Source organism: Trichoderma evansii, assembly GCF_050947405.1.
Source record: "Trichoderma evansii strain SZMC 28006 chromosome Unknown GGI43scaffold_16, whole genome shotgun sequence".
Lineage (NCBI taxonomy): Eukaryota > Fungi > Ascomycota > Sordariomycetes > Hypocreales > Hypocreaceae > Trichoderma > Trichoderma evansii.
The window spans coordinates 248,553-269,200 of NW_028145190.1; the positions used below are offsets into that span (position 1 = coordinate 248,553).

The window sequence follows — 20,648 nt, forward strand, 5'->3', positions numbered from 1 at the left end:
GACATTGTCTAGCTCAATTGTCATCAATTAGATCAGCGTGATCGCGCTCGTAAGATTAAAGTGCTGTAATCGCAATAGGTCGCAAGTGCAATACAGTATGCGTACTATATAAATACTGTCCTTTTTTCTCTCTGCTAATTCTTAGCTTGACTCTTTAAACGTCGTTTACTACATAGGGTGCCATCAAAGTCTCTTCACCAGTATCAACAGCCCTAATTTCACATGAATTCGCCTGGATTATGAGCTCATAGACGTTGAATCTGGGGCATGGCAGGGATCGCGTGTTGCAGCGGTTGGCGTTGACAAGTAGCCTGCGCGCCGTGTCACGGCAGTTACTCGTACAACTACACTGACAATAAGGTGTAACTTCATGCTTATTTTGTATATAATCTCGTCACCAAGCCCAATTATCATAAACAAAGATGCCAGTACCGGCATTAACACCAATACCGCGCGTTATCCTCTTTGCCGGAGCTCCAGCCCCAATTGCGGTGAATCCCGAATCATGCACTTTAGACAGCTTCGATGAGACCTTCCAACGGTTCTTTGGGCGTCTTGATAGCAAATCTCAGAAACAGCAACACACGAACCCAGCTTCAGGCGTTGAAACTGCATCTCAGCCGCCAACACACGCTGTTTGGCGGTCTGTGCCATTGAACCGGCGGCCCCTTCATACGGGCCTGAGCCAGAACCACAGCTTTGTGAATGACTCCTTTCAAGCTCATCGCGATTTCTTCACCACAGCTGATGCTTTCTCTGTGGATGAGACTCAATCGTTTAGCGGTAGTGAGGATGGAGGCGCAATACTTACACAATTCTGCGAAGAGTCGCTGGCGGCTCACACTCTCATGCCGTCCAGTCAGTTGGCCAGTTTCAGCATGGAACATACAGAGGACACCACAACCTCATTCATGACAAATGATACAGACGACGTTTCTTTGCAGGATGGTACGAATCCTCTGCCACCGCCTGTACCATTGCATCTATCAGACTTGGAAGATGTCCCTTCTGCCTCTCGGATTCTCGCTCTGAGCCCCCAGACAGTGACGCTTAACTTAATCGTCGCCGTCATATCCATAGCCCAGCCTCGAACTGTCACGACGCGTTGGGGCACCACTTTGTCACTAGTCGAGGTTCTTGTTGGCGATGACACCAAGTCGGGCTTTGGCGTGACCTTTTGGCTGTCCAATGACCAGGCTACGACCGGCCAAATCAGCAAATTGAGGCGCCAAGACGTCGTTCTGATGGAGAATGTGGCGTTACATGTCTTCCGAGGCAAGGTCTATGGCCAAAGCCTACGCAAGAATCTAACACGGGTCAACCTCCTTTGGCGAAGCGAAGCAGGCGGGTACTATCAGAATAGAGATCTCACCAAGCGAGCCGCGGAGAAGCATCCTCAGCAAGAAAAGACGAGGCTCGTCAAGGATTGGGTCCTTCATTTTGTCGGACGGGATTCGGGAGCAGTCACAAGAAAGAGGGCCAGTCGACTGTCATGGGATCAGCCTCCTGACGATACACAGTGATACACAATAATGCATATAATAATTCTTTTTATATTATTCTATTAGATTATGCCAAGGGATCTATTTCCATAGCTCATTACGCTGTACAGTTCAAAAGATGCAGTGCACCATCGTCATAAATGTCCAAGATGATGTGGATATGAATAAAATACAAGGCTCGAAACGTAAATTCCAAACAAGAGTGGAGTGGTAACTAGGCTTCCCAGCCTATGCCATACCTATTGACATCTCAGGCTTCTTGCCGTTGTGGCTCTTCTTCACTGACCTCCACTCAAAGGCAAGACTGCACACAAATGCAAGGGCGGCACATGCCACGGAAATATAGTAAGTGTGGCGCAAACCGGTATTGTATGCCTCGAGGACAATCTCAAGGGCATCCATGCGGCCGATGCTTGCAAGCACAGACTTGATCTCAGAAGCACCACTGTTGATAAAAAGCGAGGCGTCGATACCAGTGTTGTCCTTTGCAAGCGTGTCGATGAGTCCGTTTTGGAAGAGAGTCTGAGCAACGGCAACAAAAACTGCGCCTCCCAAGATCTGGAAAAACTGCACACAAGCAGTGCCGACGGGAACCCATTCCTGAGGGAGGACAGTCTGCACAACCAAAACACTGGCCTGGAATCCAGCTCCGATACCCAAGCCGGCGAGCACTTGGTATCCGAACCACTCCTTGAGCGGGGTGTGGACGGCGAAAGTCGTAATCATACCGCATCCGATGGTATACAGAACCATGGATGGGAGGATGAGGAAGTTGTAGTAGCCGATAACAGGGATGAGACCACCCGTAACGATGGACATGAGCACGCTGGAAAGGAGAAGAGGCAAGATTTTAATACCGGCTGTGACGGCACTTACACCCTGGATGGCTTGGAAGTAGAGAGCTGTTTACACAATTAGAAAAAGTTCAGTCTAGACATTGAAACAGAATGATGCCACTCACAAAGATAAAAGATCAGGGGAAAGAAACCAGCGCCGAAGAAGAGACTGAACATCATGGCAGCAAGAACATTGCGGTTCTTGAACATTCGGGGGGGCAATGTTCCCTTGTCTCCCTTCCAGAACTGGATACCAATAAAGACGAGAATCATGAGACCAAAACCAACAAACAGGCCAATGATCTTGGAATCACTCCAAGCATACTCTGCGCCACCCCACTGCAGGGCCAGGATGAGGCACACAATGGCGGGAATGAAGATGGCGGTGCCGAGGAGATCGATTTGGAGGATGCGCTCCAAGACGGTCATATTCAGGGTGTCGTCCGAGTTGCGGTTGACGTGCAGGAGGAGGACGACGATAAACATGGCAAGGCCACCGATGGGGAGGTTGATGTAGAAGCACCATCTCCAGGAGACATTCTCCGTGAAAGCACCACCGAGAAGAGGGCCGGCAACAGAGGCGATTCCCCACATGCCACCGATGAGACCAAAGGCAATGGGACGCTTTTCAAGAGGCACTATCACAGCAATTAGCACACTACTGCGTTTCGTTTCGGGTTTTGGGGTGGGGCATCAGCATAAACATACTGGATAGAGAAATGATGACAATAGATCCAGAGAATAAGCCAGCCGTTCCAACCTAACCTCAATCAGCATTCCAAGTCCAAAACGTAAAGCAAAGGGGGTCTAAAAGCTTACACCCGCAACGGCCCGTCCAACAATCAGCGCCTTGGATGACGGCGCTACGGCCGAGAGCAGACTTCCAATTTCGAAGATGAAGATGGCGGCGAGATAGCACCACTTGACGTTGAAGTACTTGTAGAGAGCACCGTACATTGGCTGCAGGGCTGTGGCGGTAAGAAGATAGGCGGAACCATACCAACCCTATGATTGATGGTTAACTTAATCAAATTTCATTATATCAACATCATCATGATTGCTGAAAACTCACAATATCCTTTACACTCTGGAATGCTGCCGTGATGGTGCCCAGCGCAGGAGCAATAATCGTCTGATCGAGCGCAACCAGGAAAATAGCCATACACAGAGCAACGATAATAGACACCAGCTTCACGCCCTTGGGATAGTTAGCAGTGGCATTGGTCGCCACTGTGTCTGTCTTGGTGACCTCCTCCAAAACTCCATCGTCCTTCTTCGTCTCGTCGGCGCTAGTTACGGCGAGTTCCTTCTCGATGTCATTGTCACGGCTCAGGGGCGGCGGGATAGAGCCGTGCTCTGTCTTGTCTGATGAGAGACGTGGTGTTGGCGTTGAAGACATTTTGTCTTTGTCTTCTCTCCCAGTGTATGTTGGAAGATCGAGGGGCGTTGTGGTGCTTCGACAAAGAACAAAAGGGAAAAAGAGAAGAGAGGCCCTGTTGTACTTATTTGTTAGTTTGGTATATATAATTAGAGTTGGCCGTCTCCATATAACAGCCGGGTCCAAGCGATGGATCTAGTCAAAAAAAAAAATTGAAGTCGGCCATATGCACGAGGTTTTACGTACTAGCGTTGCGAGATGGCTGCCTTTCTCGCAGCTTTTTTTCCGCTTTCTTTATTTTTTCCCCCCTTTTTCTCTCGGGTTTATTTCCGACTAATACAATAGTAGAAAGAAACTAAAGGGAAGCGGCTTAAAAGAGAGGAGAGAGAAAATAGGGAAGGGGGCAAAAAATGTGGTACACCTTTTCAGCCTTATATCCTGCTTATCGACTTCGTATGTATCTAACCCAAGTCCGATCTTATTATCTTACCACCCAGCAGACCGCCCAAGCTCTCGGTCATCGGCATTCAATCATACGTATTCCTAATCACGCACTGCACCATGGCGGTTAAATTGCAAGTGCTTAAAAATATTAAAATTCGATACTCGAAAAAAGCCCATCGCGACTAGTTGCAGCCCGGCATCACTAGAGCTAAACTCCACATTTTACGTGGCGAAACTCGCCTTCGCGATTGCTTCGCTCTCGCTCCCCCAGCTCTCCCTAGCGGCTAAGAGATGCACAGCCGTGCAGCTTACAAAAGGAAAACAATCTAGAACTGCAACCAACCATAGGCAGGATCATTCTTTACGCGGAGATTAGATTTGCAAGCCCGAGCTTAACATCGTTTGACTAACACCGGGGCCCAACTCCGTTCACGCATTTATTATTGTATCTATTAGCGTCAAAGATAAAAGAAAGGGACTGGAAAAAAATAAAAATATGCAGCCAATAGATGCCGGTACTTGATCCCCAGAGGCAGATCCTGCATGAGAGATGAGTCGAGTTTCCAAGTTACGGTATGACTCAAATGGTTTTAACAACCTGATGCGGTTTAGTGGGCGAGCAAGTTGCGGGTAATTTGGCGGACTTGAAGGGTTCCCGATGTCCGAGGAGGTGCTTTTGGCAGGATTTATTGTGGGAGCAGCTAGTTGCTTACTTGAGGCAGGTTGAGGGATCAGTTTGTTTTGGAGAAGCAAAAGAGGTTTAACTGTTGCCGGAGTTACTAACACCAATACGAGTAGGTAGCAGGTAGCAGGATTCATAAAACGTTACAATATTTTGCTGCCCTGGGATTTCCCTTGTTTGGCACTAAGTAAGATTGACATTTTTCCAGAAGGATGCAGCTAGTAGTATATATAGGGCGCGCCTCAGATAAGGCTCAAGCCGTTGCATGCAAGTCTCACCTGTAAGACGGACAAGTCGATTGTTTTCCTGCGAACGAATATACACGTACTACACGGAGTACACGTACTCGTACTTCGTATACAGACATAAGCTTTCGTGGCGAACTCAGGCAGTCAGGGGGAAGTGCGGCGCGAGTGGATTCATTCCCACTTATTACCAATCCAGCCCGCTTCAGCCCGAGAAGCTTAGCCCAACTTCATACGGCACCCTTGAAGCTACAAAAGCTGAGGCACGTCTTCTTTTTCTCGGGGTTGCTTCCACAGCGAGGCCGGGCAAAATCCGCAGCGCTCATACAAATGAGACGCTGCAACTCCGCAACTAACAACCCCTAACTTCATGGCTTCGTGAACACCAAATGAGCTATGGACCTAGCGCACGTTTGAACGTGCACGTGTGAACGGCTCCAATAGTACAGCGCCATGCCAGTGTCGTCCCATCCTATGCGTTAGATCCATTCCTGCCACGTCTGCACTGCGTCACGGCTCCCCCGTGGCCTATCGAGTCAAGTGCACCAAATAGTAGGAGAAAATTGTAGGCAAGCAATGTAAAATGATATCCCTCTATCTAGTCTAGATGAACCAAACATCATGATTATTTACGTATTCCTCGGGTACGCTTTCCCCAAAGTCACTAGTTCGACTTCTCTTCAGCTTCCTGCACTGGAGGGATCCAAACCAGCAAGCCATCTTTGTCAATCTTCATGCCCTCTGTCGGTATCACTCTAAGCACCTTCTGGAAGTACTTGTCCCTCACCACCAATCCTGGCCGTACATACACGCCTCGTACAAGTGGCATCAGACGGTAAGTCTGTGTGCGCCTCGACATCGGCAGCAGGTGCATTGTCGTCTGTTTGGATCCGGAGAAAGCGAAAGCATCACTTGGTTCCATCGCCAATCCAAATGTCAAGAAGTGGCTAGATGGGTTTTCAATCGTAATATCGAGTCGCACCAAACCTGCCTTCTCCTGCGAACTGTGAAGTACTGATGCCAGCACTCTGGGCTCCGTCCCGAGCACCATGTACTGCCCAACTATCATCGTGGTGACATTAACTGGGCTGGTCTCGCCTTCGATAGATCGCCGTCGTCGCCAGCGGACCACGAGTGCCAAATCTATTGCGACTGGATGCCTGTCGTCCAGCGTGACCTTTTCCGCTACCAGATCAAACCGAGCTTCATACATCGTCTTAGGCGCCACAATCATGCCATCTGCGGAGAATTCGGGCTTGTTTACAACACGGCACCGTCCGCCAGGCGTCACTGCTGTGACTTGCATGTCGAGACCCATTACGTCCAGATCTTCCGTTGCGAACGATGCATAGTGGCAAACAAGGCACCATTGCTGTGTGAGCCCCTTGGCCGGAACAACATCGCCTTCAGACACGTCTTGTAGGTCTTCGTAGTCGAAAAGACTCGGCCAGGGATCTGGGTGAAGTCGCGGCATCAAGTCGTAATTGGCTTCAAACGCATTCACAATATTGAGGTGAATAGGCAACACCTGGACAATCGGTGTAGCAGCGTCTGAATCCAAATGATAATCTGCTCGGATCTGCAATTCGTATACCGTAGGCGCTGGTGCAGGGTCGAGGTGAATTGACGCTTCCAACGACGAGGAGCTGGCTATATGACCAAGAGTAAGGTCCGTGACTTGAGATTCTTCCTCAGTAGCATCCACCTCTCGCTTGTGTTCTCCAGCTTCCACTTGGAACCGAGGAATTCCCTTTCCAATAATCCGAATGTCCAATTTCACATTGGCAGAATCGTCCTCTTCGTTATATAGGCCGATACGTAGTGCAATCGGTTCATTTGCATAGTATTGCTCGAGGGGCTCTATCAACCTCAGCTTCATTTTAGGAGGCCGTGGCTGTATATGTAGAATGTGTCCGTTGGGTCTGGACAGTCGTGGTTTCACTGAGCTTTGAACAAACCATCCTGTGACTTTGCCCAGCTCCGACAATGATAGCTTGTAGTCCATTTCGAAGGTGTCGGCTTTATAAGACAAAATTAGAGTAGAAGCTGACGCCTCCCCTGGCTCTCGTAAAGGAATGTTCATCTCAAACACTTGTCGGTGGCCCGGTCTCAGTGTTAGATCGCATGTACCAGTCAGTTGATCTTCCTTCTCGTCCTTCTTATCTTCATCTGCGTCGTCTCTTTTGTCTCCACCTTCGTCTTGGCTCCCTTCTTCGGCTTCGTTTTCGCTTTCATCTTTGGCCTTCTTTTCCTCACCTCCAAGCTGTTCTGTTAATGACACAGCCGCCACGGATATAGGTCCTTCCACAGAATTCGACAAGGCTACGTCGTGGAAGAGTGTGATGGGCTTGAGATGTCCCTCAAATTCAACTCGAATCGAAGAAAGTGTGACTGGAGCAGCCCCACTGAGTGCTTCAGATTTGAGAGACAGCTGGGCCAAGCATGTTTCGCCAGCCCGGCCCTCTTTGGCGCGGAAAACAAATGATGTTGATAAAAACGATGAAGCTAAATCGTCAGATATACTAATAGAGGGCTTCGAGTCCAAAGTTACTCCATCTAGAGACTTGCTGAGATCGTAATGCCAGTTTTCTCTTCGTCTGAAGCCTAAATATCAAAGTCAGTATCTGGGCACAAAACTGTGAAAATCTTGGAATGGCGACCTACGTTTATCCATTAGTTCCCAATCAATGGCGACCACAATATCCGCCCGTCCAGTCTCCGCCGCTGCTCGTCTCACAAGCCATAAGATTTCCTCAGAGATATCGAGCCACCATTCAGAGCGAAAAGATTTATCTTCCCAGAGAGGCCTGAGCATCCCCAGTACTTCATTCCACGATCCAATTGTCGCCATCTCCCTGGCACATTCTAAAGATATTTCTGCCGCAATTCGGTGCTGCTTTCTAGCTTGAAATTGACCCCTCGCGTTGAGGAGGCAGTCTATTATTAGCTGGGCATGGTTGACTCCCTTTCCCTTCAATGGAAACTCTTCGTGCGGCGGAGGGCACATATATGTATCGTAACGATATGCTTTGCTCGCCACTCTTGATGCGGGCGAAGCGTCTGGCGCTCCTCTATCATCGTCGGGTATCCTATGGGCCAATGCTTTGCGAGCTCCGAGATGGCGTGCAGCAATTCGATACCAGTAACCAGTATGATGTAATAGTTCCCACGGATGCAATCGTTCTCCAAAAAGATTTTTTTCCGGCTGAAGAAAGATTGTCATAGTCGAAGGCCCCAGGCCAGGAACTTCAGTCTTCTCAATAAGACCAGCCATCACCATTGCCCACCGGGCTTCCCAAGCCTGCCAACCATAGTTGTTTGTACCTCTTCCTCGGGCATCAACGAACTCGCTGATACGATCGCGGTGAGCCTGCCATCTCCTAACCGCCATACTCGTCTGTCCCATCCATAGGTGCATTCGCAGACAGCGGATAGAGATAATATCTGCCAAAAGCCGTGCCTCGTTCCAGCGAGGGCTCCAACTGGGGATAATGTCAAGAACGTCTTGACCTAGCAAAATCTCGTACGCCTGTTCAAAAGATCGGATTGCCGCGTCAATCTCTTGGCGGAATTCAGCAAAAATGGCCGACTTGAAATCATAGCGAAAATTCCAGTCCGATAGCGATAACGTTTGCGATGTTCCAGAAGTTGGCGGCACTGTTGGCTGAGGAACGATTCCTCGGGATCGCTTCTTCCTAGCATGCCTCCCAAGATCTCGATAATACTCAATAGACGTGGTGTACAGTAAGGAGAGGACACTATCCATCACTCTCTTCAAATCTGACGGTGACTCCTGAGGCGTAACGTAGAAGATTGATTTGGGATCTAAGCCTGTTCCCCTTCGAATATTCTCCAGCCGATCTTGTATAACATCTGCAGTCAATGTTCTGGCATCTGCATCGCCAAGAATTATCACAACTAAGCGCGTTTTATAACCTGATTCCACCAAGGTCGCCCTTATACCATTAAGATCTGCCTTTAGCTTGTTATCTCCCAACGTAGCAATCTTTGGGTCGCTGGTCAGTGTCTGAAAACACACGAATATGCTAGGAATCGCTTCCTGGTGCTTCTTGATCCATTGCGCATTAATCAGCCCGTCAGGGTATAGAGTTGACGAAGGGCTGAGGGGCGAGAAGGGCGAGTGCAGTATCGGGGCCGTATGCATCGGTTCGATCGTCTCAGGCAGCGGCGCTCGTCGAGATGGGAGTATATAAGACTATATTCAGTCAGAAACGTGCTGCGCGGCCTCGTTCATTTTGACTCGGATTCGTCCTACCCTACCGACGGTCTTGATGCGAACCCTGAAGGGCTCATCCCTCGTGATTGCAGTCCATGACGTTCCGCGTTCGTCCACCTCTTTAAAATAGGACTGCAGGAAATCCGCCTCTCTCTCTATAGGCGGCAGATCAGATCGAAGGACAATTCCCGGGCCATTGCCCTTGGGAGGCTGCTCTGGCGGATCTGCATTCAGCCCCGACACCACGACAAGCGGCACATTATGATCGAGGCTTCCCAAAGGGTAGCCATCCATGATGATTGGCTCGGCGTCGAGAATACATAAGCCAGGCGTTTATTTTCGTGCAAAGGAGCTTCGCATCCAGATGCGCAACTACTCAAATCCCTGGTTAGAGCTGGCGAAGCAGTGTTAGCATCCCTAGCAAGGCTGCCCCTCCGTTATAGCGCAAAGCAGCCCACCTTGCAAGCTTTAAGACGAAGGATATTCGCGGCGTTTCCCTGGCAAAATGCCAGAAGTCTAAAAATGTTGGGTGTCTATCAGGAGCAGCTAAATCGCCAAACAAAGGTGCATTTTGACTTGTGGCTCTTCACCGAAATGGGCGCTAGCTCATAAGCACAGAAGATGATGTTCGCCAGCTCTCCACGGGCGATATGCTGCAGCAATTGCGGGACACTTTAGCTGTGTCGGCCACCCACCCAGAGGGCCGGCGTCGGAAGAACGCCGGGTACCGAACAAGCCCATCTCCAAAAATTCAATGCGCAAACCACCATAGCAAACATCTACGCCTACTCTCTCCAAACCACGATTGCCAACCAAAAGCCCGCTGAGCGGTGCAATTCGAACTTTCCTTTCGATTCTATATTCTGCGATAAACTGATTTTGCGACCATGAGACCCACACAAATCCTCAGCGTGGGCAAATACCGCCACCTTAAGCTCACGACCAAGGATGTCGGCCGCGGCTTCTACAAGGGAAACCGAACTGGATCTATGGGTCGACACACAAAGTATGGTGGTTATATCATTGAGTGGAGCAAGGTTCGCACCTATGTCGTTCCTCAGAACCTCAGCGAGTCCAAGGTACGATTGCCCGGTCCTACAATTCAACGCAAGCTTCATATATGGAGAAAGAGAAGAATGAGCAAAAAACAAGCAGCTAACCCTACATTGTGAAGCTCACTCCCTTCGTGAGCCGAGAAGTGCGATCCGAGCCTGGTGATTACAAGGGCCTGGCCAAGGGTCCTCAAGATCCTTACTTTTACGTCGAGCAATGGAAGCGATACAACGGCGTTGATTAAATCGAATCACCCCTCATGAACTTAAATACCCCGATCTACAAACGAGAACGCACGTATAAATGTAGCGTCTTCGAAAACCCACTATTGGGCTCTACGAACAAACCGACAGCAGAAGCCAAGGGTATTCTGCTGAAATTGTATATACACACCCTGTGAACATTGTACCACTACCATGTATGATGAAGTTGGATAGAAACGGAAGAGGACAAAAAGGATAACATGACCAAATTTGTGCGATTAGTCACAGCATTTAAACACACAATACAAAAAGAAGTAAAAATTCAAATTCAAATTACATTAAAGCGCCACCATATACGTGGATTGGATATCGCTAATCACATGCTTGCTCGCTGTCTTTCTCTCTTCTCAATCTCTCCATCTCTTTATCAAACTCCTAACCACCAAGCACTTGTAAAATCTCCATCTCTTTTTCAAGTCTCTATCTTTACTTGCGGCAAGTCTTCTCTCGCTGTAACAAAAGTCTCTATCTCAGGGCGCTGCACCTCGGCCTTCTCATTCTCACTCTCGTCAACTAGCCCATTTGTAGCTAGGGATTTCTCGTCGACCAAGTCTCCTTTCGGGTCTGCTACGCTAGCAAATTCCATTGCTGGCTCTGGGCTCATAGCTCGAGAGCCAGGAGTCATTGCTGAGTCCAGCGTAATCATGCTCGCCGTTTCCGCATTATTCTTAATGCTGAACGGCAAGGCAATCCCGTCAAGGAACGGTCTCTTGCCGGCCACACCAGTTTCAGGGGAATAGTCCGGGCTGAGGAGGCCATCGTGAGCAGCCTCCTGCTCTCGGCGCATAGCGATTAGCTGCGCTACAGGAGTTTCCTCATTAATCTCCTCATTGCTAGTTTGATGCTCATCTCGTACAATCCGCTGGCGAGAGGGTCTTCGGCTATGTCCCGGTTTCTCGGAATGCGATGGTGCACCATTGGTCTCAGTTGGAGTAACAGCTAGCATCTCAGGCTCGTGGTTGGCTTTTTGCTCTCTTTCCACCGTCTGCTCGTCATGCTTTGATCCCCAAAGTGACCATATAGCCAAGCCAAAGCTCCTCCTTCTCTTGCCTGCCCGCAGCTCAGCATCTTTAGGTATTCGTCCGGCCAAGGCACTTGGAGGGGGGTTTTCATCCGCTCCAAAATCTTTGTATCCAGCAATCATCTCTTTGATGAGCTTTTTGTGTACTTTGGCTTTTGCACTAGCATATCTGTTATCGTATTGGTGTTTAGTTTCCAGCCACTTTTTGACTGGACCCTCTTTAATAACTCCAATCTCACTGGGGTTCATTGTGCAGCCTGGGAGCTCTTCTTCGAGAGGGAGAGGTAAAATGGCGCCATTTCGAGCTATTCGCTGCCGGATCATGTAATTCTTAAACGGCGGGAGGGGGTCTCCCGCTCTTCCAACTTCAGCAGGCATGGTTTCCTTCTGCGGCTGCCTTTCTTGGCTTCCTTCTGATTCGTCTCGCCCAGCTTCTGTATCGGAGCCAGAGCTAGTAATAACGGAAATGGCATCGTCATCCATAATCTCAATATCTCTGTTCTGCGCACGTGCCAAGGCCCAAGCACCGAACTGCGCAATCGATCTGAACATATACTTGGCAGGGCTGGTAAAGCTCAGAGTCGGGGCAACGTGGCACAGGTCGTCCCATACTTGAAGCTGCACATATGTGGGCTTGTATTTAGCAAGTAACCTTCTTCCATGTTCCGTCAAGACCTCGTCCGCGGGTGCATATTTTGCCGGGTTGGCGCACTTATGAGCCAGATAAATCTGCTCATCACGGAGGAACTCGCCACCACCAACTGTAATCAGCAGAGGCGGTAGCCCACCAAGCGTTGGTTGCATGACGGGGCTCACCAGCGGATGTGCCAGAAGAGCATTTTTAGTATACATCTAGCAAAGTGTCAGACAGATACGAATCCCATCAAAATTACACAAGTAGTTGAGCTCACCTGAATCTGGTCCTTCATGGTAACCAGCTCTCCATCAATTGTAACGGTAAGAAACTTTTCCGTCTCAGCATGGATACCGCCACTGTCAATTTGAATATTGACATCTCCGTCGCTCAGCGGTGCCACGGGAGCCTGCTGTTTCTGCTCTAGCTCAGCTGTAGGCGGTGCCTTCTTCTTTGTATCGCTCTTCTTTCGCTTTTCTACCTCCGCTTGAATCATCTTCTCGTCGTCATCATTTGGTGGTGGCCAGGCCTTCGATGGCTTGTGGTGAAATCCCGATTGCGGTATGTAGTCCAACGGCGCCTCACCGGCGACACTAGGGAATGAATGGGTCAAATCACCCCATGGACTGATAAGAATGCCTCCAGCAGGCAGCGGAATGCCTCGATCTCGAAGAAGGCACAGCATAGTCAAAACCATGCCGCCGCCTGCCGAGTCTCCAGCCAGTATGATCGTGGATGGGTCTTGGATCGACAGGAGATACAGGTAAGTCGCTACACAATCCTGAAGGCCACACGGGAATGGATATTGAGGAGCCAGTCGATACCGCGGAGCAAGGACCCTAGCCTTTAGCTTTCTCGCGTGACGTTGCATTTGATATCTGTGCTCGTCAACGCTCCCGAAATAAAATGCGCCTCCATGCACATAAAGCATCACACGACGCAACGGCTCATTATTCTTCTTTCGTTCATTAGCATCTGACCGCATCTCAATCCACTCGGCTTCCATGGGGCCTTTCGGTCCTCGCCAGTGCCACCATTTCCTGCCGCCCACTTGACGGATGCCATCGGGTCCTAGCTCTTCCTCGATCAATTCTGCTGCTCGGCCAAGGTGTTCGTCGGGAATTGTGACAGTTTCAAGCTTGACCCATTGCGGATGCGGAACCCATTGTGCTGTAAATCCCTGGATCTCTTCGACGGTGTGATGAGAGGCATATTCGAGGAACGACCGAATTAGATGCAGTCCCTCATCGTACGACAGATGTGTGGTAGGGTGCTCCTTCAAACTCTTTTTGTTGAGGTACTACAAATTCCCCCCAAGAAACAAGTGTTAGCGAATCAGACATATCAACACAGAATCAACGCAATCTGTCGAAGCTTTGAAGCAAATGATATCATCGGGGCCGGATCCGGCGCCACTGAGCTTAACCTACGTGTGCAAACAAGGTCGTCACTACTGTTGGCGTCACAGCCAATGATACGGAAGTCGTGTTGAGCCTGTTCATATCGATTTTGTTTACCCGCCAGGCCCATCGATATGTTCGGATCGCGGGTTTATGAGGAACCTCCTGAGAGTGAGGCCGCCACGCAAGTATTAACGGCGCAGCAAGCCAAGAAATAACATTGCCATCAGGGGCCCCATGATGTCATGCCATATGGCAAGGGACGGTTTTGGCCCACGATCCGCGAATAATATCGGCTAGGGAGAAGCATTGCCGTATTAGTACTAGGTGCACATCTTACCTGGCTTCAGACTAGTGGTCCGTGCGCAGCTAATCTGGCACAGAGCAGTGGATGAGATTTAGAAAAAAAAAAAAACACCAAATTTTTTATGCAAGGCCATTTTGAGCCCCTCCATATCCCCGCTTAATACATTCATTATCAAACATCATGGCATCTACAGAGGCGATAGAGCTGCCGCCGGCAGGTGAGCGAGATCTAGAATAATAATCAGATCATGGAGTATATTTTATTGACTCTGAATAATTACAGCAATCCGGCAGTCCAACTTCGAACAAGCCGTCGCATGCGCCCTACACCTATGGCCGGCCCTGACCCTCTCCGTGCAGAATAACTGGGGAGGACCTGACTCTGCAGACAAACGGGATTGGTTTGCTGGTGCCGTTGTCGATCTCTTTTCTGAGTTTGCCGATGCACAGCCTGGAGAGACCAAGGCCACCAATGCCGCTGACGAACCGGACATGGAAGACGTCGAGACAGTGCTGTTGCAAGTGATGATTGACGAGTTCGAGGTCAACATCGATGATGATTCTGGTTTGGAAGTTGCTAGATCCATTGTCAAAGCGAGATCACAGTGCGCCATCGGCGACTTCAGCGACGAGGTCAAGTCTCTGAGCGAACGATTCGCGAACCGGAAGGGTACCAAGGTGGATCAAATGTTTAAGAAAGCCGAGTATCAGGACCAGGATACAGACTGGGAGTCTGAAGACAGCGACGAGGACGATGGAGACAACGGAGGCGACGTGGATATGGACGAGGCACCTCCACTGGTGCCTGTCCGCAAGGAAAAGCCTGCCCCGGAAGTCGACGAGGATGGCTTTACCATGGTCACCAAGAAAAAGAGGTAGACCTAGGATAGCAGAAACCCTGGGCGAGATCGCCACGGGAGAACATCCCACTCGACATAATCCAAAAACAATAGGTACACACATCGCTGTGCTGACTCGACATACCGAATGAGCGATAGCAAAGCCAAACGCCAAATTGCCCAAGTGCTATGAAACAAATAATGCACACAGATATATGGAGTAGACGCGGCGCAAAATTACTCCCAGTCTTCGTCGCTGTCTTCGCCCTCGCTATCCTCATCGCTGTCATCCTCCTCATCACTATCATCGGTCTTCCCCTTTTTCTTGGGGTCTTTGGGACTATTTGGCGTCTGGGTTGGTAGCTGGCTCGTCTTTCCTGAGGCCGCGCCGACAACATCATAGCTAGCGTCGGTTTCAGCTTCGGATTTTTCATCGTTAGATTTCCTAGACTCATCAGGCTTCGGCGGCTGGATTGTGGTTGATGAAGCAACAGACTCGGGCTTCTTTCCCTTGACATTGGCAATCGACTTCTTGGTGGGAGCAGGCTTCTCGGATTCTTCGTCATCTTCTTCCGAATCATCTTCCTCTTCCTCCGAATCGTCGTCATCCCAGGCTACTTCATCTTCGGCAGATGCAGCTAGTAGAATGTTAGCAATTATGAGAACAGATAAATAGAAGCTATAATAAATCAAATATCAAGCATCACTTTACCTTTGAGGAGATCCCTTCGTCTAGATTCAGCTGTCTCAATACCGTGGCGCAGGAAGTAATACCTCTTCCAGAAGTCGGCGTAAGGAATCTGGTCAGGCACAAGCTTCTCCATAGTTGCGCGCAGCTCGGGGTATTTTGTCAAGTCGCCGCTGATGTCCTCCGTCTTCTCATCAATATCAAAGCCCTCGGTCCACTGTTCGTATTCCGAGGCAGATGGATCCTTGGTGAAGCTCTCTGTCGATGTGTGGATAACATGAAGCTGTGCGTCGAATCTCGAAGTGTGAATCACCCGCTTTCCCTGAGCATCCTTGCTCTCAAACATGACTTGGCTACTTTCGGCCGATTCATCGGGAGGTGCAACGCTAATCGCATCTCGCAGAAAATCTCGGATGTTACTTCCAAATTTAAGCAACGCTTCGTCTGCGGCATCTTCAGCGCGTTGAAGATCCTTCAAGCGCTTTGAGGCCTCGGTCCTCAGTCGCGTAAGCACAGTTTCAGACTCTTGGGCGTCATCCTCAGTCGCCGGCGCCGTTGTGTTAGTCGGTGTCCTCTGGCTTTCTTCGGCATCATTGCCAGCAGACATGTCGGGGATGATGGTAGTTAGGGACAGCGAGCGAGTTCTATTGGCGATAGTTTCTCGCAGACTAGTAAATCCCTTCTGCGCATCTTCGCCAACCTCTGCAAACTCCTTTGAAGCTTGGGTGTAGACCGATTCGCCCTGCAGCCACATCAGTATCAACTACAAATGGCGGGTACGGCTGCACTCTGGTTACCATACCTGTTTGATCACATTTCCAAAGAATCCTCCAATCTTGGCACCCCATGGGCTTGCAGATATAGCCTTGTAAGCTTCCTGGATGTCATTGTTCAGAGAATTTTGCGACTCGTCCTGCTTCGAGCTTTCCCCCGACTCGTCGGTATTCTTAGTATAGGCTTCTTCCTGGATATGGTCGTATGCGAGATCCATGATGTAAGTGACCCGAGTCCGGTGACGGCGTGGGAATGTAGACAAAACCTTGAGCTCTCTGCCCCCTTATTGAAGAGCCAGTATGTGTTTCGGAGCTTGTTCAGAGGTGGATATGGAGGTCAGCACAGCTGAATTGGCGTTGGTTAACGAGGCTAACGGATCTCCTCTCCTGCGTTAGAGGTGGGTGGGGGAGTACAAGCTTTATCACGTGATTCTGCAGCCAGCAATCAGACCTCACCGAGTCTACCCTATAAACTCCAGAATATAGTTCCATATCAAGTGTTTTGCAGCATTCCTCTGTAAAATTACCCATTTCTACTTATCAATTGACAGTTCAATACATCCTTAGCTAAATAGATGAATAAACATGTGCTCGGGCCATTAAAAAAAAGCAGCGGCAGAGGGCTTCAGGCGAGCGCTAGATTTAGAAACCGTACTATGTAAATGTACATGAAGCTGTAACACGATGGCAATTGGGCCACTTACGGATTGCTCTCTTCACTTATACGCTATATATAATATTCTACTAAACCTTTATAAAGATATGGAAAATTATGCGCGTATTCATCGAATTAACGCAGCCTATTTCGCTGATAGTCAATTTTGCCGTCAGTCCAGTAGTTGCTCTCTCCAAAAATATGGCACCATGCCAATAAGGCGTCATTTTCTTCGCATTGAATGCTGTATTTTCTTTCTCTTTCTCACTACACATTCTTAACTTACATTTTATTTCCTATCTGTCAACGGAGGCATATTATATCGCGCACCTTTGCCATCCTGAATCTTGCAACTAATGCACATATTGGTGCTGGCAACTACTTATACGATTCATTCCAATATTGCCATCCCCAGCTCGCCTCTCTTATTTTATGAGTAGTATAACGGATTTCGTGGCGCAAAGGTTCACATCGCTAGCCTCGTGACCCAATGACTGGATAGGCTTATAGTAAGCCGTAAGTTGACCGTATCCGATTCAGTCGGGACCCATAGCCGAAGGCGATATTCAAGACATTGAGAGGCTTTACATGCAGCTGAAACCTGTTATCCGACTGCCTTGGCATATACCCAGTTGCTCTGCCAAGTTTTTGGTCTGATGAGACAATTGCGGTACGCTAAGCCGATATATGTGAAGCGTCGATGCTTAGATCAATTTCGGCCCACTGAGATCGGGTACGATAAATTGCAGCCTATACATAGCTTATCTACGCAGTATAGGTGTACAGATCTATCTTGCCATACCATAGATTATAGCTAATAATAGCAATTATTAGCTATAATAACGGTTTTGGTATCGTTTTGGGCGACGATTTTCATAGAAGCACATATGCTGTCCAGTTAATTGATACGACTTGGGATCATTCAAAGTCAATGACAAGTCTATGCCGTCATTATGCACGGTAGGCTGATTTGCTCCGTAAACCAAGATCTGCTCCCGGCCTGAGCTAGAATGACCCCGCCTTCTCCATGTTCTCGATAGCCTCACAGCGCGACCCAGTTGCTTGCAAGCCTCATCTTCGATCTCCTTCAAAAACCAAGATGCAGCAATCATTTACTTGCGTCATCGCCCCTCGGAGTGGAAATTGTGGAGTTGGATTGATTTAAGCTTTGGCTACCGGATCGTAGAAATGACGTACCGTAAGCCACTGTCATTGGCTGAAGGTGCCTTTTGACCCACTTATGCCACAGATTCGCCGCCAATTGCATCTCAAGCGTTCCTGAGAGCGACTACCAACGGCCACAGGGACATGTTTTCATGACATGGAAAATGTCCAGAATGAATCGTAAAGTAGACTTGATGGTGAGATATCGTGGCTTGGAGGACCCTGTTTTCATCTATTTAAACCTCGAGATTCCCCCTGATGATCAATGATAGATTTTTCATCATCACACAACTACAATTACAATCACAATCTCATCACTCAACAACACAATCAACCACCTCACCTTTGGTTTAATACCTACCACAACACTTCAAAATGGAGACCGCCAAGCAAGCTTTCAACTACGTCGCTGAGTCCGTTCAGGGCGCTACCGCTGGTGTTAGCAAGGAGACCAACAAGGAGATTGCCAAGAATGAGAATGCCGGCGTTGGCACTCGGTACGTCGGAGCAAATATTCCGAAAACCCATATATAGTGCAGCCCGCTAACAGCTTACAGTCTGACCGCGGCCAAGGACGCTGTCGGTGACAAGATCGACGAGAGCACACACAATGGCAAGGCCGAGGCTCACAAGGAGCTGGCTCAGAACAACTAGAAAGAATTGAAGGACCTCGAGGCCTTCACTGGCGTTCGGAACGGATCATAGCGAAATGAGACCATAGTCTACTAGGCATGAATTGATATGAATTGAATTTTTTTCCACACCGCATTTTTCTCTCCCGCATTTGTTGACAAATATGCGTGAATTTGTTGCAAGTATCGAAAAGAGGTTTGCAGGGTTTGCAGGTTTTGCAGATGCTTCGCTAAGTAAAGTTGCTCCTCAATTGATGGAAAATTGATGGAAGATTGATGGAGAAGACAACGGGAAGATGCTCAAGAACAATGCATAGCACATTCCAGGCAAGGTAATTCGTAATCGTCGTATCTGCATGTTATGTAACAGATAACTGCTGCCAGCGTGTCTTTTCATCATGTGGTTCGTCGAGGTGAGTCTATCGTCGCCCGGTTTCTTCGTACACGATGCTAGAAAGTTAATTGCGCAGTACTAGCGGCAATAGGAAAATGGTCAACTACTGATAACGGACAGTCAAGGACACAGCCGAATGGATGGGAAGAAATAGCCTTATCCAGCTAGCCATTTGCCAATCCTCGGCTTCGCAGCGGGGTAGCTGGTAGCAGTAACAGTGGCGGATTTGCGTGTAACATGACCTAAGCCGTAATGGCGATGACAGCTTATCGCTGCCCAATGCTTTCCCCCCAAAATTCTGCAGCTACCATCTTGCGTTATACGTGCACTTCCAGCCAATATCCTAATAGTTTGCGAAGGATCTGAAATTATTAGTAGCGCATGCAGCGTACAGGCAAAAATGATTCAAACGTCGTTGACATGTAGCCAAGGCCAGGCCCACTTTTCGGTGTTATTCGGGTCGGGTCAGGGTCTTTTTTCCGGAATGGGGTACAGGTGCAGGTGCAGGACTGCCACCAGCTGCTCCCTTATCTCCACCCAAGGTCTTTCAGTTTAGGCGGAGATTGTAGCAAGCGCCGTATGGATGTGCGGCCTTTGGCAGGCAAGCAGCTAACAAAGCGGGCGTGGTAAATCCTCGCTGTGGTGCTTCTATCCTTTACCGGGCTTAGCCTCCTGGAAGGGCGCCGTTGCGACCCCTGCGGTCTGACCAAAGTTGCGAGAGAAAAAGGGTCCCGCGTATAAGTGGCAATCAGTGCTTAACAACCTGATTTAGCGTATGTGCACTGCGGCAAATCACCTCATGGGGGCGACGGGCCGCTGTGCTTTTGCGCATGTTGCTGACGATGGTGTGTATATTGCTGGATGTTCATAGCTGAGGATATGAGGGGTGATAGAGCCAAATTCTCGAGCAGCGTGAAAAAGACACAGTGGCAGCGAGCACTGGGTTTATTCGGCAGTTTCAGAGGTATCGGGTCGGACAATGCGCAAATGCCGAAAGGAGCACAAGCTGACACGGCTGGATTAGCACTGTATCTCGTAGTTAACGGACAATTCACGTATACACGCCGGATACGGAGGTGCAAGACGCTGCCGTGCCTGCTGAACAAGTAGCAGACATGTATGTGCCGAACTCATATGCGCAAGTATCCCTGGCTGCCCGGTGTCTTAGAGGTAAATAATGTGTAATCTGTAATACAAGTATGTAATATTGGCTGTATGCAGCAGGCAGACGAATGTAGCAGTGAAGCGCGATCTTGGTGTCTCAAAGGGCAGGGCTTTGTCAGGACGTGATGGTGCCCGGATATGCAAACAGGAGATGACGAGATGTCTAAGTCGACCCGGGGATGGGAGCAGCAGGCCATCTACCTATGTATCTGTTCCTGGTGTTGCTCATCCATCTCCATCGCAGCAACTGCCGTCCAGTCGACTCCCCAGTGCATCTCGTAAGCAAGATACGAACCTGATACCACTGCTAGCATCAGAGGCCATCCAGGCACAGCACA

The 20,648-nt window shown here is 49.1% G+C and overlaps 8 protein-coding genes across 8 annotated transcripts; 4 read left to right on the top strand and 4 right to left on the bottom strand.

Moving 5' to 3' along the window:
• The first annotated feature begins 170 nt into the window (after positions 1 to 170).
• Positions 171 to 1,532, top strand: GGI43DRAFT_410030 (uncharacterized protein). Its single transcript, XM_083206582.1, has one exon. The coding sequence runs from the start codon at positions 423 to 425 to the stop codon at positions 1,521 to 1,523; it is 1,101 nt and encodes a 366-aa protein (XP_083058526.1). The 5' UTR covers positions 171 to 422; the 3' UTR covers positions 1,524 to 1,532.
• A 94-nt stretch (positions 1,533 to 1,626) lies between these two features.
• Positions 1,627 to 3,931, bottom strand: GGI43DRAFT_104973 (major facilitator superfamily domain-containing protein). The gene is made up of 5 exons (XM_083198825.1): positions 3,411 to 3,931; positions 3,158 to 3,343; positions 3,047 to 3,098; positions 2,464 to 2,976; positions 1,627 to 2,404 (listed from the first exon to the last, which is right to left on the bottom strand). The coding sequence occupies exons 1-5, from the start codon at positions 3,735 to 3,737 to the stop codon at positions 1,731 to 1,733; spliced, it is 1,752 nt and encodes a 583-aa protein (XP_083058527.1). The 5' UTR covers positions 3,738 to 3,931; the 3' UTR covers positions 1,627 to 1,730.
• A 1,820-nt stretch (positions 3,932 to 5,751) lies between these two features.
• Positions 5,752 to 9,618, bottom strand: GGI43DRAFT_424107 (putative Gryzun trafficking through golgi-domain-containing protein; the record flags this gene model as incomplete). Its single annotated transcript, XM_083208325.1, has 3 exons — positions 5,752 to 7,691; positions 7,752 to 9,303; positions 9,364 to 9,618. The coding sequence occupies 3 exons, from the start codon at positions 9,616 to 9,618 to the stop codon at positions 5,752 to 5,754; spliced, it is 3,747 nt and encodes a 1,248-aa protein (XP_083058528.1).
• A 402-nt stretch (positions 9,619 to 10,020) lies between these two features.
• Positions 10,021 to 10,929, top strand: GGI43DRAFT_410035 (mitochondrial 54S ribosomal protein mL41). The gene is made up of 2 exons (XM_083206583.1): positions 10,021 to 10,403; positions 10,499 to 10,929. Exons 1-2 carry the CDS (start codon positions 10,212 to 10,214, stop codon positions 10,619 to 10,621), a joined length of 315 nt encoding a protein of 104 aa, XP_083058529.1. The 5' UTR covers positions 10,021 to 10,211; the 3' UTR covers positions 10,622 to 10,929.
• On the bottom strand, positions 10,748 to 13,916 carry GGI43DRAFT_104934 (alpha/beta hydrolase). Its single transcript, XM_083198823.1, has 3 exons — positions 13,726 to 13,916; positions 12,573 to 13,595; positions 10,748 to 12,513 (listed from the first exon to the last, which is right to left on the bottom strand). The coding sequence occupies exons 1-3, from the start codon at positions 13,795 to 13,797 to the stop codon at positions 11,053 to 11,055; spliced, it is 2,556 nt and encodes an 851-aa protein (XP_083058530.1). The 5' UTR covers positions 13,798 to 13,916; the 3' UTR covers positions 10,748 to 11,052.
• Position 13,917: 1 nt separating this feature from the next.
• GGI43DRAFT_104944 (Pre-rRNA-processing protein TSR2-domain-containing protein) lies at positions 13,918 to 15,205 on the top strand. Its single transcript, XM_083198824.1, has 2 exons — positions 13,918 to 14,219; positions 14,285 to 15,205. Exons 1-2 carry the CDS (start codon positions 14,183 to 14,185, stop codon positions 14,878 to 14,880), a joined length of 633 nt encoding a protein of 210 aa, XP_083058531.1. The 5' UTR covers positions 13,918 to 14,182; the 3' UTR covers positions 14,881 to 15,205.
• On the bottom strand, positions 15,078 to 16,519 carry GGI43DRAFT_424109 (BSD domain-containing protein; the record flags this gene model as incomplete). Its single annotated transcript, XM_083208326.1, has 3 exons — positions 15,078 to 15,478; positions 15,553 to 16,270; positions 16,331 to 16,519. The coding sequence occupies 3 exons, from the start codon at positions 16,517 to 16,519 to the stop codon at positions 15,078 to 15,080; spliced, it is 1,308 nt and encodes a 435-aa protein (XP_083058532.1).
• A 1,859-nt stretch (positions 16,520 to 18,378) lies between these two features.
• On the top strand, positions 18,379 to 18,817 carry GGI43DRAFT_410043 (glucose-repressible protein Grg1). Its single transcript, XM_083206584.1, has 2 exons — positions 18,379 to 18,617; positions 18,678 to 18,817. Exons 1-2 carry the CDS (start codon positions 18,496 to 18,498, stop codon positions 18,772 to 18,774), a joined length of 219 nt encoding a protein of 72 aa, XP_083058533.1. The 5' UTR covers positions 18,379 to 18,495; the 3' UTR covers positions 18,775 to 18,817.
• Positions 18,818 to 20,648: the final 1,831 nt, after the last annotated feature.

Coding starts and splice junctions, on each gene's coding strand:
- GGI43DRAFT_410030 (XM_083206582.1), top strand. CDS start 423: ATGCCAGTACCGGCATTAACACCAATACCGCGCGTTATCCTCTTTGCC.
- GGI43DRAFT_104973 (XM_083198825.1), bottom strand. CDS start 3,737: ATGTCTTCAACGCCAACACCACGTCTCTCATCAGACAAGACAGAGCAC. Junction 3,099..3,157: donor TTGGACGGGCCGTTGCGGGT/GTAAGCTTTTAG, acceptor GATTGAGGTTAG/GTTGGAACGGCTGGCTTATT. Junction 2,405..2,463: donor TCCCCTGATCTTTTATCTTT/GTGAGTGGCATC, acceptor TTGTGTAAACAG/CTCTCTACTTCCAAGCCATC.
- GGI43DRAFT_410035 (XM_083206583.1), top strand. CDS start 10,212: ATGAGACCCACACAAATCCTCAGCGTGGGCAAATACCGCCACCTTAAG. Junction 10,404..10,498: donor AGAACCTCAGCGAGTCCAAG/GTACGATTGCCC, acceptor TACATTGTGAAG/CTCACTCCCTTCGTGAGCCG.
- GGI43DRAFT_104934 (XM_083198823.1), bottom strand. CDS start 13,797: ATGAACAGGCTCAACACGACTTCCGTATCATTGGCTGTGACGCCAACA. Junction 13,596..13,725: donor TGACGACCTTGTTTGCACAC/GTAGGTTAAGCT, acceptor GGGAATTTGTAG/TACCTCAACAAAAAGAGTTT. Junction 12,514..12,572: donor CCATGAAGGACCAGATTCAG/GTGAGCTCAACT, acceptor ACACTTTGCTAG/ATGTATACTAAAAATGCTCT.
- GGI43DRAFT_104944 (XM_083198824.1), top strand. CDS start 14,183: ATGGCATCTACAGAGGCGATAGAGCTGCCGCCGGCAG. Junction 14,220..14,284: donor GATAGAGCTGCCGCCGGCAG/GTGAGCGAGATC, acceptor GAATAATTACAG/CAATCCGGCAGTCCAACTTC.
- GGI43DRAFT_410043 (XM_083206584.1), top strand. CDS start 18,496: ATGGAGACCGCCAAGCAAGCTTTCAACTACGTCGCTGAGTCCGTTCAG. Junction 18,618..18,677: donor AATGCCGGCGTTGGCACTCG/GTACGTCGGAGC, acceptor AACAGCTTACAG/TCTGACCGCGGCCAAGGACG.